At 40.7% G+C, this 16,002-nt stretch overlaps 1 protein-coding gene across 1 annotated transcript in view; it reads right to left on the reverse strand.

Moving 5' to 3' along the window:
- Positions 1 to 377: 377 nt before the first annotated feature.
- vav1 (vav guanine nucleotide exchange factor 1) overlaps positions 378 to 16,002 on the reverse strand; it is a 28,323-nt gene continuing 12,698 nt past the window's right edge. The window contains exons 5-28 of the mRNA XM_079553195.1: positions 15,746 to 15,804; positions 15,593 to 15,658; positions 13,349 to 13,457; positions 13,158 to 13,250; positions 12,999 to 13,067; positions 12,820 to 12,923; positions 11,372 to 11,471; positions 11,196 to 11,291; positions 11,025 to 11,093; positions 10,591 to 10,677; positions 10,438 to 10,523; positions 8,781 to 8,916; positions 7,893 to 8,002; positions 7,673 to 7,774; positions 7,358 to 7,452; positions 7,156 to 7,178; positions 5,953 to 6,123; positions 5,792 to 5,857; positions 5,692 to 5,723; positions 3,452 to 3,562; positions 3,293 to 3,380; positions 2,924 to 3,059; positions 855 to 1,006; positions 378 to 746 (exon numbers count right to left, since the gene is read on the reverse strand). Of these exons, the coding sequence (XP_079409321.1) occupies positions 690 to 746; positions 855 to 1,006; positions 2,924 to 3,059; positions 3,293 to 3,380; positions 3,452 to 3,562; positions 5,692 to 5,723; positions 5,792 to 5,857; positions 5,953 to 6,123; positions 7,156 to 7,178; positions 7,358 to 7,452; positions 7,673 to 7,774; positions 7,893 to 8,002; positions 8,781 to 8,916; positions 10,438 to 10,523; positions 10,591 to 10,677; positions 11,025 to 11,093; positions 11,196 to 11,291; positions 11,372 to 11,471; positions 12,820 to 12,923; positions 12,999 to 13,067; positions 13,158 to 13,250; positions 13,349 to 13,457; positions 15,593 to 15,658; positions 15,746 to 15,804 (2,217 nt within the window). The 3' untranslated portion in view covers positions 378 to 689. The remainder of the gene's footprint in view (positions 747 to 854; positions 1,007 to 2,923; positions 3,060 to 3,292; positions 3,381 to 3,451; positions 3,563 to 5,691; positions 5,724 to 5,791; positions 5,858 to 5,952; positions 6,124 to 7,155; positions 7,179 to 7,357; positions 7,453 to 7,672; positions 7,775 to 7,892; positions 8,003 to 8,780; positions 8,917 to 10,437; positions 10,524 to 10,590; positions 10,678 to 11,024; positions 11,094 to 11,195; positions 11,292 to 11,371; positions 11,472 to 12,819; positions 12,924 to 12,998; positions 13,068 to 13,157; positions 13,251 to 13,348; positions 13,458 to 15,592; positions 15,659 to 15,745; positions 15,805 to 16,002) is intronic.

Genomic DNA, 16,002 nt, shown 5'->3' on the forward strand with positions numbered 1-16,002 from the left:
TATATAAGCTATGAACAAATAAGACGATACAAATGATTCTTATTTACATGTTTATTTATCACTGCTGCAAGTGCGTCACAGTCAGAATGACACCACTGTCGCACCGTCTCTGCTCAGCTGGAGCTCCTCTGTGGTCGGTGTAAGTTTGTGTTGTGGAGGACCCATTTTCTTCACTGCCAAAACACCAAGAGCCACATCTCACTATTGTAGCCCAAAGTAAAGTACCATTATCCGCAAAGCCCAATGTTATGTGGGTATAGTGTGTGTGTTTTTGTTTTATTAACAGGGAAACATGGATTCATTCATACACTGGAGGAAGCTTCTGTGTGTGAATAAGAGAGGAAGGACAGATAGAGGAGCTCCAGCTGAGGTGCTGCAGTGGCGTCATTCTGATATTCAATCAATTGAACATGTAATTGATGATTTGTTTTTGTCTTGTTTTGTTCATAGCTTATTCAGAAAGTATCTTGATCTAGGTCTGGTGGTGGGACTTGGAAGGTCAAAGAAGTGAAAAGTTTCAGAACCACTGATTAGTAAAGTAATGTTTCAGTTGAGCGTGTTTACTTCATTAGGGGACACAGACAGGTCACGTTAATGTAATTGTAAAAACAAAATCCTACATTTCATAAATACAATCGGTTCATTCACACTTGTACATGTTTGAATGCAGACAGCTGTAGGTCAGTCTCTCAGTAGCAATAATCCGAATAGTCCTCTTCTACATAGTTGGAGGGGAATAAACCGATCTGCGGGGAGGGGGGGGGAAACAAAAAAACACCCAATTATGACTTCAAATTGTACAACATGGTGAACTAAACCTCTTGGGTGACTGAGTGAGTCTGCTTGGTGCGTACCCGGCCGTAGACCTCGCCCTTCCACCAGCCGCTGTGGCCCTTCTTGGACAGGATCTTGATGGTGTCGCCCTCCCGCAGGTTCAGCTCGTTGCGGTCTCGAGCGGAGTAGTCGTACCGCGCTCTGGCCACACCCACGTTCCGAGTGCCCACACCTCAAAGCGAAACATGTGCTTTTAGTTTTAATATAAAATGTGTCCCCGAAACAAACCCGCGAAAGAAAAGCTTGAGTCAAAAAGGACTTTCTGTTCTGCTTTCAGGGGATTTGTCTCCATCTAGTGGACACTCAGGGGGAGATGAAGGGGGTGGCCTTAGCACAGTCTCAAGAACTGCAGCCTGTGTCGTAGTTTTTCTTTGAAATGTTTGATTTAACCTCTTACCACCCGCCTGAACCAAATGCATTCTGTCCTCTTTGGCCATTATGTAGGTCTGTGTAACACCTCATTTGAAAGCTAAGACCCACAAAACTGATATTTCTCCTTGCGTTGTTGCTGTGTTGTGTAACCTCTTTTATGCTTTTTTTTTTTTGGTCACATTTTTGTTGAGTTTTTGTCACATTTTTGTCACATTTTTGGTTGAGTTTTTGTCACATTTTTGTCACATTTTTGTTGCGTTTTTGTCACATTTTTGTTGAGTTTTTGTCACATTTTTGTTGCGTTTTTGTCACATTTTTGTTGAGTTTTTGTCACATTCTTTGTTGATTTTTTGTTGAATTTTTGTCACTTTTTGGTTGAGTTTTTGTCACATTTTAAATTTTTGTAATTTTTTTGTTGAATTTCTGTCACATTTTTGGTGAGTTTTTGTCACATTTTTGGTGAGTTTTTGTCACATTTTTGTTGAATTTTTGTCACTTTTTGGTTGAGTTTTTGTCACATTTTTGTTGAATTTTTGTCATTTTTTTGTTGAATTTTTGTCACATTTTTGTTGAATTTTTGTCACTTTTTGGTTGAGTTTTTGTCAGATTTTTGTCATTTTTTTTGTTTGATTTTTGTCACTTTTTGGCTGAGTTTTTGTCACATTTTTGTCACATTTTTGTTGAATTTTTGTCACATTTTTGTCACATTTTTGTTGCGTTTACATCCTTGTTTTCTTCTCATTTTTTGTGGTTGTTTTGGTGCTTTTTTCCCAAGAAGCTTTTTGATTAGGGTAAAGCCAAACTGTTTGGCAGAGTTGGTTAAGTGAAGTTTTTGAGGATCTATACTTTACTTAGTAGTTTGATTTATGAAAAGCTTATTTCTTTTACTCCATTACATTTTAAAGATGAGTATATGGCTTTCTACTCCACTACATTTCTAAAAAGTAAAAAATAGCAGTACATCTGTTTTTAGGCTCCATATGCAGAACATGTCCACTTTGAGCAACTTTTACTTGTATTGGAGTAATATTTGCAGTATCAGTACTTTTATAATGTGTCCCCCTCTGCTGTTTTATGAAAATGTGAGTTTTGTCTTGTCATCACTTAGCCCCTTAACTCCCACCTGAACAGAGTAAATTTTACCCCAGTCCAAAAGCTTCTGGAAAAAAGCTGTGAAAATAGCAACAAAACTGAGACGAAAACAATGATGGAAATGTGACAAAAAAGTGAGAAAACATTAACAAAAAAATGACGAAAAATTGATGAAAAAGTGGCAAAAATGTCACAAAAATGTCACAAAATAATGAAAAAAAAGGATAAAAAATGACAAAAAATTGATTAAAAAAATGACGAAAAATATATTTAAAAAAGTGACAAAAAATGAAAAAAAAAATGAAAAAAACAAAAAATTGACAAAAAATGACACAAAAAAATGTCAAAAAATGTGATAAAAATTGACCAAAAAATGACAAAAAAGTTACAAAAATTAGTTGAATACCCAACAAAAAGAAATGATGAAAAAAAAAATCTGATGACGTGAGGAAAAAGATCCTGTCGGTTCAGGCGGGGGTGAAGAGGTTAAACGTTTGGCAAACAAGAGAAACATATTGGCCTGCGACTGAACAAAACGGCCGAAAGAAGAACACGAACCCCCAGTGCTAAGCCTGGACGCCCATAAGTTGTGGGCATGCAGATGAGATCACACTCAGCTGATCACCTGGGGTCCCGGGGGCGCTGTTGGCCGCGCTCTCGGTGGCGCCGTGCTCGGGCTGTTTGAACGGCGTCCTCAGCGTGGTGTCCACCTCTTTAAAGTACTCCTTCAGAGAGTTCTGCTGGTAGTAGTCCACCAGCTCCTGTGGAGTACACAGAAGTACATGTACACAGGACAGCAGCACGTTTACACTCCCAGTTTGACGGGATCATTCAGCAGGTGTGTATATATGAATCATAGCTGTAAAGTAGCGATGTAAGGAAGAGCGGAACAAAAGTTGAAATCCCTCATAGAGATGGATGGACCTGGGGCTCACACTGGGAGGAACTGCCTCGTAACCCGGATATAAAGACAAAGAGGGCAGCTGACACGTACGGTGAGTCCCTTGAAGGCCTTGCGCTCGTTGATGCGGTACAGGCCGTCAGACGAGGTGATCTTTATGTGCCGGATGTCCATGTTGAACCTGGCCACACGCAGGAGGAAAGTTACTCTCTCTCTCTCTGTGTTTGTGGAGCGACTCCTCCCGTCACTTACTTGATGCTGATGGCGAACTCTCCCCCGTCTTTCTGCCTCACCAGGAAGGTCCCATCCGAGCGCGAGATCAGCAGGTTTTTGGCACCGGTCCGGTCCATGTTCCCCGCAAACCTTTAGGACATTGTGCACAAGTTACTTCGGAGGACAAACTCTTTCCGTCTCGTCAGTACAAAATACTAAAGGTAAGATTTTCAGGACATGGACCAACTTTTTCTCTGAGATATGTTACTGTTACTGTATTTTAACTACTTTCCCCCATTGTATGTGAGACTATTTATTCATTGCAGTAAAAAGCCTTATGTTTAGGTTGTAGTGCCATCTGCTGGGTGTAGGTGGTAGAGCTTTATGTCCCATGTAATGATTAGCGTCAACGTCGTCGACAAACAGCCAACAATTTTGTTGCAACCCACACTGATTCGGCTTTATAAGAAGGGGAAGCCTCCACTTCTGATGTAAATTTACAAGTTTCCATGGCGACATTACACAGCTCCCCCAAGGTATAGGAGTAGCGATGGGTATCGTTAAGGGTTTATCGATGCTCCTTATCGATCTGGTACTTTAACGGTACAATTATCAGTACTTTAAAAGGAAAAAAAAGGCTATCTAACTAGCATTTATTTTTATTACACTTTTAATTACACATTTACTCAATTAGATGTAATTTATTTTCACTTAGCACATACACTTTAAATGATTATTAGGCTATTATCAAGTAAATTAAGGATTAAATGTCATAAGTGTTTTGTCGACTGTTAATCACAGGCTGTTGGTTAGATTTGACTGTAGCTCTGGGACTGAGCCTAAATGAAAATAAAAATAATATAATAATGAACTCGAGCCACAGCCTGTTTTCTCCTTGTTGTGACACTCAGGAGGGCAAAACACTGTATTTCTACAAAGAGTCATTTTAACAGCACATTTTGGCAACACTTTACATTACGGGCCAGTAAGTCCTTGGTACTTACAGTGTACTTATAGGTACTTATTGTGGTACTTAAAGGGGTATTATGCTTTTTTCAATCACATAGCACCAGTCTATATCACACTATAATGATGACGAAACCTCCTGTTGGTCTGTAAATGCAGTAAATTAGAATAACTGCCTTGTATAAAATTGCTCTCTCAAAATGGCTGTAGCGAATGTCTTGAAATAGGCCTCTGTCTCTTTAAGAACCTCTGACCCTTTCCGACACGCCCCCTCCACACGCTGTCTGTGGCATCAGTGGGGAGGGGGTTCTGCTGAGGAGCAGTGGTTGGTTACTCGGCTGGTGACGAAAGCTCGGAGGCGTCTCCAGGAGGTGGGGGCGTTCCTAGGAGGACTCAGGCAAACCTATCCCTAAAATGGCTGCCATCAGAGTTTTTACAGATTACTCAAAGATACGTGAATGTGCCAAGGCAAGACTTCAGGCATGTTTTAATGAGGGAATGACATAATAACATGATGTAAAGCTTGAAAAAGTCGATTTTGCATAATACCCCACTTTAAAGGATACTAGAGTGAGAATTACAAGGTATGTACATCTAGATACAGTGGTAACTCTTAGTAATGAAGGTTGTACTTCTTGTTTTCCCTAATGCTGTTTTATGTTGTTTTATAGTCACACAGTCCTAGAAATTACTTTCGTTTGTAGAAGTACCTCATCTACTAACTATGAATTGCTGCTGTAGTATTCTTGAATTACCAGTAAGTACCATAGTAATTAGAAGTACAACCTTCATTACTAAGAGTTACCCCTGTATCTCTTAGTAATGAGAGATACAGGGGTAACTCTGTGACTCCCTAACCCTAACCCCGATTACTGGAAACTACCATTTTTAGTGCCACAATAAGTACCACTGTCATTACTAGTAATTACCACTGTAAGTACCATGGACTTACCGGCCCGTAATGTAAAGTGCTACCTACATTTCTACTCGCAATTGAGATATGTTTTGAAGTACAACTACTCTTCCTCCTTTTGCTTTTCTGGCAATTCTCCCCTCGAGTGATAAAAAGTTAATGTTGACATGATGGAAAGGTTTGTAGGTTTGTTTTGTGTATGTTTTCCTTCATTTGGCCTTTGCTTTTATCAAAGTTGTAAAACCTATACTTTGAAAATATGCTATGAATATGTTATTTTACAACAGTCATGTACTTAATTCAGAGTAACGTTACACTGGCCTATAGGCTGCAAGGAGCTTTTCGATTTGGGTAATGCTGAACTGCGTGGGGAACGGAGGACGTGTTTGGGAAGACTCACCAGTTGAAAGCGGACAGGTCTGGGGTTGGGCTCTGAAAGGACAGTGATGACGTCGTGAGTGACAGCGGACTCGTTTTCGTTCTCATTCATGGATACTCACGGATCGGTACGGCTGCACTTTGTTATTGGGAAACCAGCCCATCTGCCCGGACGTCAGGTTCTTGCCCTGGAATCGCACGCAGGGAAGTGGACAGAGGAGATTGATTCGATTTTTTTAGAATATGTACAAATGAGAAAAAAAAAACCAAAGGCCTGCAGTACCTCCCACCACTGCATGCTTGCCTCTGCTTTGGTCAGCTCCACGATGTCTCCTCTGGACAGGGGCAGGGGCGTGCCGAAGCCCACGGGGGGCGGGGGCACTCCGTAGTATTCCTGCGACGCCTCCATCTTGGGAAAACCTACAGGGGGCAAAAGGGACACCGCTTGAAAGAGCTCGGTCATGCGGCCACAGATGGGAGTAGCTGGTAAACGTGTCTTACCAGTCGAGGGACCGGCTGAAGCTCGTGCTTTGTGCTGCGAGGGCATAAAGCGATGAGAATTGTGTATAAATGTCACTGTTTTGGTTAGGGATGCACCGATACCGCTTTTTCTAAAACCGATACAAGTACTTGGATTTAAGTACTCGCCGATACCGAATACCGATACGAGCACAAGGCATTTTCTTCAACATTCTTACTTTTTTCACAGCAGATTGGTTTGTAATTAGTTAATTTACTCATGTACATTTCCTTAAGTAAAGTAGGCGACACATTTAAGAGCAGTTATATCAGAATTGTGCTGATGCCATTTATTTATTTATTTTATTTTCATTCAATATCATTTTTAATTTTTATTGCACTGTCCATCATAGACAGAAAAGCTCATGTCCAAAAGCTCCCCAATGCCTGTGCTTTATTCATTTTTGTATTTTTATTCAACAACAGTATTGAGATGTTACTTAAATGGTCTCTTTTCGTCTTTACTTCAGCTCCGTGTGGATTTTCTCGTGTGTTTGTAGCAACTTAGCGATTAGCTACAGCGTTTTCATTGTTCTACTGCAGCTCATTTTCGCTCAATATGGACATGCTGTATGTCTTTAATTTGGATTTTCTGAGGACTATTTAGTCGCTGGGTTAGTTTTTTCAGATGAATAAACCCCTGGGCTTAAAACGGCGTCAGAATAGCCGAAACTGCTAGCCGCGAGTTAGCAACGTTAGCCTGTATGTTGTAAACACTGCAGACTCCACGCTGCAGCACTAACAACATTAAGCTCTGGTTAAATCCAGCACAGACTCTGATTTAGAGAGCGCAGTCTGTAATAAAGTCAGCTCTATGTGGAATATTGTATTTCCACTAAAGAATTCTCCAGTTTGGTATCGGTTTCTGGTATCGGGACCTCATGAATGAGTACGAGTATGAGTACAAGCATGTGGTATCGGCCCGGTATCGGTGCATTCCTAGTTTTGGTTGTTTTACAGAACTTACCTTCCTCACTGTGCCTGAGTGATCTGAAACGCAACAGCATCAAGTCAATGAAACAATACCGTATCTGCACCAAAACAACTTAAACTATAATAAAAAAACGTTTAAGCAAAAAACACCCAAACTGCAGCCAAATGTGTTTCTCGTATGTTCCTGCCTCAATAAAGCACAACGTTCATTACTGTGACGCTTCTGGGACACTAACCTGAGTTCCTCCCACACACCGGGACTCTTCCCAGACACTCCTTATGGGCGGCCATTTTACAGCGAGTGCACTGGTACCCCTGGAAGAATATACCCCTGCGGAGGACACAAGTGATGAGACACAGCTGCACGGTTTAAACCCGTCCAGGAGCAGAAACATTTGAGTTAGAGCACGGACAAATACAATATACAAATAATGCTAGTGATCGACACATTCACCACCGTTTGGATTACTGCTCTGACGCTTTAGCAAAAGTTTGTGTTGCTAAGTTTCTCCTGAGGACCCCGTCTTAAGAATGAATGCGGTGGTTCATACCGGAGCAGCATGGAGCAGGCTCTACACGAGGTGGTCTCCTCAAAGCAGTGCATCTGGAAGTCATGGCTGTTCGCTGTGGCGTTTTCCGGGCTCATATTGGATCTGCCAAACACATGTCATCACTACAACTATCAAAAAGAAGGTGTCCGTTTGAACCATTTAGGACTATTTCCCTAAAAGGCTGTAGCTTTTTGCCTCTGGGTTTAGGTGCCGCACTCACATGGCCATCTCAAACTGCTCCAACCACTTCTTCTTCAGCTCCCTGGTTTTGAAGAAGAGGTCGTAGCCTCCTCTGCCGTAGCTGTCCAGCAGCAGGAACAGGTACGACCACTGTGAGGACAACAGCTGGCGTTATTTTGCGTGTAAAACAGATATTGCAGCTTTGGTTACTTCTTTAGGGCAGGGGTGGGCAAGTTTTCTTGGCGGAGGGCCGATTTTCTTTATTGTAAACAGTCCGAGGGCCGAAGCCGCTGATTATTAGCCCAAAGTAAAGCACAGCAGTGGAAAAATGGCCATCTTAAATGAGATAAATGACTCAAAATGGCTTGAATTAAAGTTCTTCTATGCTGAATTGAGTCGGTTTGAACAAATAATTGATTTTCACATGAAATGACACAAAATTATGTGAATTAAGAGAATAACTACTACTAGAGGTTTTATCCCATCTAAGACCAGACCAAATCTACACAAACATTAGATTTAATCTCTTAAAGTAGTACTAAGTAACTCTTCCCCCTAGAGGCCATAAGCGCAACTGCAGGTCTAGTAGCTAGTTATGATTTTTTAACTTATTAATTGTCTTGGAGAGTAAATACTAGGCTGACAGGAGAGGCGAAGGGAGAGAGGGTTACTGTGCATCCAATTATACAATGGAAATATTTTTTTTCACTCACTCTGTTAAAAATACTCTCTGATTTGTGCAATAATGTTTCTCAAAATCATCTCGAGGGCCAGAGGTTCTGTGCTAGATGGCCAGATTTGGACCCCGGGCCTGATGTTGCCTACCCCTGCTTTAGGGCAATATAAAGCTGTAGGACCTGGTTAAATTAAGATATTCCATTTTGTTTAAACCTTGGGACATGATGCCTTTGCAGACTGGCTGCAGTACCTTCTTGTGTTCCCTCTCTCCTGTGGTCTCGTCTCGGATCTGGTAGTGCTGTAAGTCGATGGTCTCCTTTAGCTCGAACGTCTCCCCGCTCTTCTTTTTACACACAAACATGGCCTTGTCGAACAGGAAGGCGTACCTGACAGCAATCAAACATGCAAAGGAAAGGCTCACCGTGAACATGGTAAAAACATCATGTGTGAAGCACTTTGGGTGACATGTGGCACGGGAAAAGCCCTGTACACATAAGCTTCCTTTCCATCATCCATCATGGCATCATTAATTGTGAATCTAAAACCGGCATTGTTACTCTCCCTACTCTTTTCTGGGCATGTGGAGAGGAGACAGAGCCCAAACTCATTTTAGACACAACTTAAATTCAGCTGAAGGGCAAGGGTTATTAAGCAGCTGTGTAGCATATAAAACTTGGGAATTTACACAGCGCTTCATTAAAACTGATCTGCATGAGCTGTCCGTTTTACAGTCTGGTCTGCTCTGACCCTGGGCTCTTGACGCATCATTACAGGGACATAGCATCACAAATACCAATCAGGGTTTCAACAAGCAGCAGCGAGTCAGATTTTTAATGCCACAATTGCAGGAAATCTGTGCATATTTCACCTCTTAACACATTGAGTGCCGCGCTTTTTTTGTTTTTTAGCTGTTGAGAGCCAACAATCCAGATAATTTTTCATGATTTTTGTAGCATGACAGCGTGTTCTATGTTATAGCTATGAAAGTTGAGACGTTTGAAAGTTGAGACTCTAAGCTCTCAGTAGGTGAAAAAGGTTTCATTCAAATCGCTGTGTTTTTGTTTGTTTGTAGAAAAGGAGATAATGCGTGTTTGATGAAACACAACGGTCTCCCTCATTTCACTCTCTTCACTGGGCTTTGGCTGAAAACAGGGGCTTAAGAAAAGAACATCGACTATTGAGAATGTCTAGGCGTGAGTTTCACTTTGTGGTAAGGGAACATAGAGCTGAAATTATTGTGACAAAAATAGTATGCAGTGGTGACCTACGGTAAACAGCACTCACATCTGACACAAGGTTTATCTTTAGATCATACAATTGTCGGCTTGCTGTTCTTCTGATAAAAAAATTAAATGATTAAATGCCCAGATGAAATGTTCAGATTGTGACTTTTCGCAAGTTGCTGATCTTCATTTATTTCAGTTCTGTTCATCACAGAGCTCCCAAAATCACACATGTATTAGAGTGTCTAGTTTCGTAATTTAAAAAAAAACTCCCAGCAAAACCAACCTTTTTTCGTTTTTGGCACTCAATGTGTTAAGATTGCAAACATTCCATCAAACAGAGGCATGTGGGGAAAGCTTGATAGTTGACACAACAAGCAACTTTTGAGCAATAATTGTGACAATTTCTGCCAAAACTACAGCTGAATGTGCAAGCTTTTGGATTTTCAATGAAATCATGCAAATATGTTAGTCGAACAATGCCAGTATTTTCCCGCAAAAAAACTCACAGGGTTGATTCTTTATATGGATTCACTGCGTGATAAATGTGTTTCTTGAAATATCATGATAAGACTCTTGTTAAAATGTTAAAACGACACTTCTGCGCTTCAGTAAGTTTAGATGCCAATGACCATATGAAACAAAACGGATCACTGTAGAGAAAAGCAGACAAACAATGGCCACCTGTCCTGTTTGGATTTCTTCTCAGCGCTGCAGATCTTCAGCTCTCCGTCAATCTTGGGCCGGCCGTACAGCGCCAGCGACTCCGTCTGGAGAGTACGAAATCAGGTCAGTGCTGAAAGCAAGTGTGGAAAGAGAACAGGCGTGTCGTCTCACCATGTTTTCAATGGACAACTGGAAGGAGGTGATCTGTTTGATGATCTCATTGTCCCTCTTCACCTCGTTCACACACTGAGCCAGGTCCTGCGGCGCACACACAACCCTCGCTGACAACTCTTGGTTCAAATAATACAAACTGGATCAAAAATCACAAGGGCTGCCTTCATTTAGACACTATATAAGAGGATTTCCTCCCAAATCGCTCAGCTCTAAGAAATAAATAGTCTCAATTTACATATGCTGATCTTTTCTTGGACTACGGAAAGCACTCTGATCGGTCTTTCATGGCTTTTGCTGTGGAATAGATAGAATCTGGAAGTTTTCAAACCCAAAAATCATCATCAGACCTGTTCTGCCCTCAAACTGTGTTTATCAAGGCGCTGTCAATTTGTAGGCATGCTGTTAGCTAGAAAGGGTGGCTTGTAACTTACTCTCATGGCGTCCAGACCAGTGCGGAGGTTATCTTTGTCTGTGGGGTCACTGGTCTGCTTCATTAGTTCCTGCAAATGCACAAATCAGACACAGGTAGGACACAAAGACATTCTTATCATGAACGGTCCAATATGAATGGGCTTGTAAAGTGAGTGAAGGCGAGTATAAACCTGTAAGAGCAGGTGGTACTTCAGGACCCTCTGCATGGGCACCATCAGCAAGTCTCGGAGGGAGAAGCGCCCGCTGTTTGCTCTTTTAGAACATTCCTATAGAAGCAGACACATTTTTTTTTTTTTTTATAAATGAGGGCAATTATCTAAAAATCATTTAGCGTTCAGGTTCTCACCTCAAGCTTCATCCGGATGTCCTCTCTGGTATTAGAAAGCAAGTCTATGTGTTTCGTAGCAGCCTCCACTTGGCTGCAGTAGCGCCCATACAAAAGGAGTCTGGGTGGGGCAGGAAGGAGAAAGGCAGCAGTGTTAGCAGCACTTACCAAAGTTTACAGTCTCACAACCACGACAGCAAGTTGGATTTGCATCACTGGTCACGCTGCACAGAACTGTATTTAGTTATTGTAATGTTAGCTGACGTCGCAAGAAGCCACTGTATATACAAAGTCCCACAGGTCTTTCATTTGACTGAGATTCACTCATTATTTGCTAACACAGCCTTCAGTAAAAAAGCATGGGGATCTTCAAAATGTCATGATTTTCTGTAAACCTTGGATCTTTTACCACGCAGAAAGCCCCCCTGACCTGCGGGGTACCCCAAGGCTCAATTATAGGGTCAATTCTTTTTTCATTGCACAGTGCTCACATACACTAAAAAAAACACATATGCAGAAATCAGAATTAACTTTTACTTTTTTAGGTCAATTACAATTTGCTAAATGCCAGAAGAATGAGAGAGAGAATTTTCTTTTTATATTACTTAGTCAAAGGTTTACATACATTTGATTAATATTTGGTAGCATTGCCTTTAAACCCACAGTGGAGTGTTTTAAATCTCGTCTTAAGACCCATTTTTATTCTCAGGCTTTTAACACCGCGTGAGTTGTATGGTCCCTGTGTCTTTTATTTATTTTATCTTGTTGATTTTATTGTTTTATTCAATGTTTTTAATTATCTTATTGTTTTATCTATTTTATTTTTTATTAATGTCTTTTACGAACTATTTACTGTTTTATGCAGGTTTTAGTATATTCTTTTTTTGTTTTAATTTTAATCTTTTTTTGTGGTAGAGCTAACAAGTATTGTATCTGTTTTTAGGATCTCATGTGCAGCACTTTGGAAACATTTTTGTTGGTGCTATACAAATAAAGTGGATTGGATTTTAACTGTATAACTTGTTTTATATATTATTGTGTTTATTCTGGTTTTCTCTAATGAAAGCCAGTGTTTATTGTACTGTGCACTCTGAACCTGTACGGCACTTTGGGGCAGAGATGTTTTGTAACTATGCTTTATATATAAGCTTGACCTTTCAATTTCAATCAAATGTGACAGATTGTACTCTGCTAGGATGGAAAATTGCTTCCTCATACCAGCCCTGGGCACTTGTTAGCCTAAAAGCTAGTTAGCATTTGGTAAAGGAATTATTTGCAGCATATTAAGCAGAATTACGGCTTCGCAAATGTACGTGTCTCCTCAAAAAGCCGCGCCTAGTCTATAAAGTTGATGTGAAGATGATGTGAAAGTCTGGTGAAGAAGTACGGACTGTTGGCTGAGTTTTAATCAAAGTACAGCATTATAACACGATTAAACAGAAATAAGATGAGGACATTTGGGAGTGCACCTCTCTTTGTAGTTCAGAAACACCTGGTGTAGGGTCTTGGCCCCGAAATCTAAGATGGACGTTTGGATTTCCTCCAACAGCAGCCGATGAGTGTCCGCCAAATCCTACACACCAAAAAACGCCACATTCAGGCTGTTGAACTGACTGCATGTGTTGAATTGAGCGAATTATCATCGCACCGTTATGTTGATGAAGATGCTCTCCATGTCCTGAGGCTGGAGGAACCGCACCAGAGGCTTCATAAAGTGCTGACGAGGAAAAACAAGTGCTCGAGAATTAGAAACAGCCTTCTGATTCTCCGCAAACACACAAAGGGAAACTTGGAAGAGCAGTCTGACCTGTAGGATGGACTGCAGTGTTTCCGAGTATTTCTCCTCTGTCTGTCGAAGTTCCTTTAGGCAGCACTCCCTCTTGTCCACCACTGTCTTCTGCTGCGGCGCAATAACGGCGTCAGAACAGCTTTAAGCTAATCTCATAAACGCTTTTACCGAGTGCTGAGCTAATCATAGGCGTAGTTTAAGTTTCTCACAGTTTCAGCCGGCTCCTCTGTCCTCATTAGGTCCTCGTAGATCTCGTCTCCTTCCGTCTCCTCATCCTCCACACAGTCGTACAGGTCGTCATCCTCGTCCACCGTGTCACTGGCAACGTACAAAGAGACTAACACGTGATTCTGGGCAATTTTTGCGCTGGCGTTTCACGTTTCCATTTATGAATGACAATGGCCAAAAATGCCTATATTGTCAGCGACAAATCTAAATAATTGATAGACCCAGGTTTAAATGTGTGGTTTATTTTGTTGATACATCAGCTACAAAGATTCAGAGGAGACGTGGGATATTAGTCTTTGAATAATCTATCTATGAGGGAAACAATCTGTAAAAATTAAACTTTTGCTTCGTTTTTTTGCGGTTCAAAGTTCAATAAATCAGGCCAGGAATAAGATATTAATCTCTTAACTCCCGCTTGAACCGAGAGGATCTTTTTCCTCACGTCATCAGATTTTTTTTCCATCATTTTTTTGTTGTGTATTCGACTCATTTTTGTAACTTTTTTGTCATTTTTTTGTCATTTTTGATCACATTTTTGTAATTTTTTTGTCATATTTTTGTCATTTTTTCGTCAATTTCTTATCCATTTTTGTCACTTTTTTGTATTTTTTTTGTCAAATTTTTATCAATTTTTTGTAATTTTTTTGTCACATTTTGTCACTTTTTTGTATATTTTTTGTCAAATTTTTGCCACTTTTTCATAAATTTTTTGTCACTTTTTGTTTCTCACTTTTTCTCACTTTTTGTCACATTTCCATCATTGTTTTCGTCTCAGTCTTGTTGCTATTTTCACAGCTTTTTTCCAGAAGCTTTTGGACTGGGGTAAAGCCAAACTGGAGAAAATGTGCTCGGTTCAGGTGGGAGTTAAGGGGTTAAGAATCCCTCAGAAAAAAACTTGACTGGACAGTTTGGAGTCTGTAGGAGCTTCTATAGAGGAGATGTTGCATAAGAATTCAACTGGCCCATAACTTCAGTAATGCCTGCATATACTTCTAACGTTTTTAGCCACGCCTGTCTCCCAAAAGAAAGTGACCATATTTGGACATCTCGGCCTCCTTTCTTGATTCGCCCGGGTACTAAATGTGTCAATATTCGTGAATGAATAAGTGCATTGTCTGCTGCAATTTTGTTATTCTCGAGAAATTTAGGACTCACTAGCGACAAAAAGTATGAAAATGAACATCGTACAGGGTCAGTTTAGTCTTTTTTTTTTACTAAATCTAAGATATTAAGTTATGACACGAGCAAATACTCTCAACATATACCGCTGCGTGAAGAATGAATGTTTTTTCTTGATTTTGGCTGTGTCTAGGAAATACCCATAGGTTTTAATGCAGTTACACAACATGCCAGCAGAGGGTGCACATGCGGCTGCAACATAATATGATGGTTAAAAGCTGAAAAAAGACAATTTGGCATAATAGCATACTAATGTGGTTCGCGTCAACGCTGGAGAGAGGCAGTGCAGTGAAGTTGTGATTGCAGCCCGTTTCTATACTCATAGGAACATATCCTTCTGGCTCTACTTTAAACTAAAGCTTTATGGCAGAGGTGCCCAAACTTTTTGTCTCTGAGGGCCAAAATGAAAAAGTGCCAAAGGGTCGCGGGCCAATCACGGCGATGTCAGCGTCAGACACATACAACTGCAAATAATACTACTTATTATTACTTTATTTTCTTTTTTGGTATACATTTGCATTTAATTCTATCTATGCAAATAGTATGCTACAAAAGCCAAGTTTTAGTAGAACAAAATCAATTATTGTTGCAATATAGTGCAACAACACCACCTGTACCTGCAGTACCTACAGTGACTTTACCTCATTCATTTCTTTAAGTCAAAGAAAATGCCATATTAGACCAATTTGAAAGTATCAGTTCAGCATAAATTATTTTATAAGTCATATATGTCAATGACCTTTGCAATAAAATTTGGAAAAAGTTGGGAATGTTGATGCTACGACGCTCTATGACTGACAAATACCAAGACACTAGAACAGTTTCCTTAACTTTGCGAAAGGAGCGAAACAGTGCCCCCAATTTGACGCTGGTGGCCAAAAAGTGTACTGCATCTATATTTGCCATTGAGAATGAATGGGAGAGAGTTAGTATTAACCAGATGCTGCGCAAAAGTAGATCACTCTCTGGCGGGCCAACAGAATTGTTTCGCGGGCCCCACTTTGGGCACCCCTGCTTTATGGTGTGTTACTGTAAGGCCGACTTACTCAATTTGATCTGACAGACCATTGTAGATGTCATCGTCGGCTGTGCAGCCTCCCAAAGGAAAAGACCTGTGAGTGAACATTGGAGAGATTAGAAATATTTGGAATCTTTTTTTTGCACTTCATATGTACTTATGAGTAAAAACAGCAACTTACTGAAGTCCTTTTTGTAAGGCAATAGGTGACCGCGACAAGAGGGACAAGGTATTCAACACCTGCAGAAGACACAAGGAGACACAGAGACGGTCGATTAGGCTGTTTTCATGACGGTATTTGCTCTTGCCTTTGTCGTACACAAGTCTTATTCCGTAGCCCACAATTTGAATTTCAGAATTGAAAATCATCCTATCGACCAAGAGAGAGAGAGATTGGTCAGTGCTTCTTGGAGTAGGAGGGGATCGGCAGCAGCAGAG

The sequence above is a fragment of the Gobius niger genome (assembly GCF_951799975.1).
Source record: "Gobius niger genome assembly, chromosome: 3".
NCBI lineage: Eukaryota > Metazoa > Chordata > Actinopteri > Gobiiformes > Gobiidae > Gobius > Gobius niger.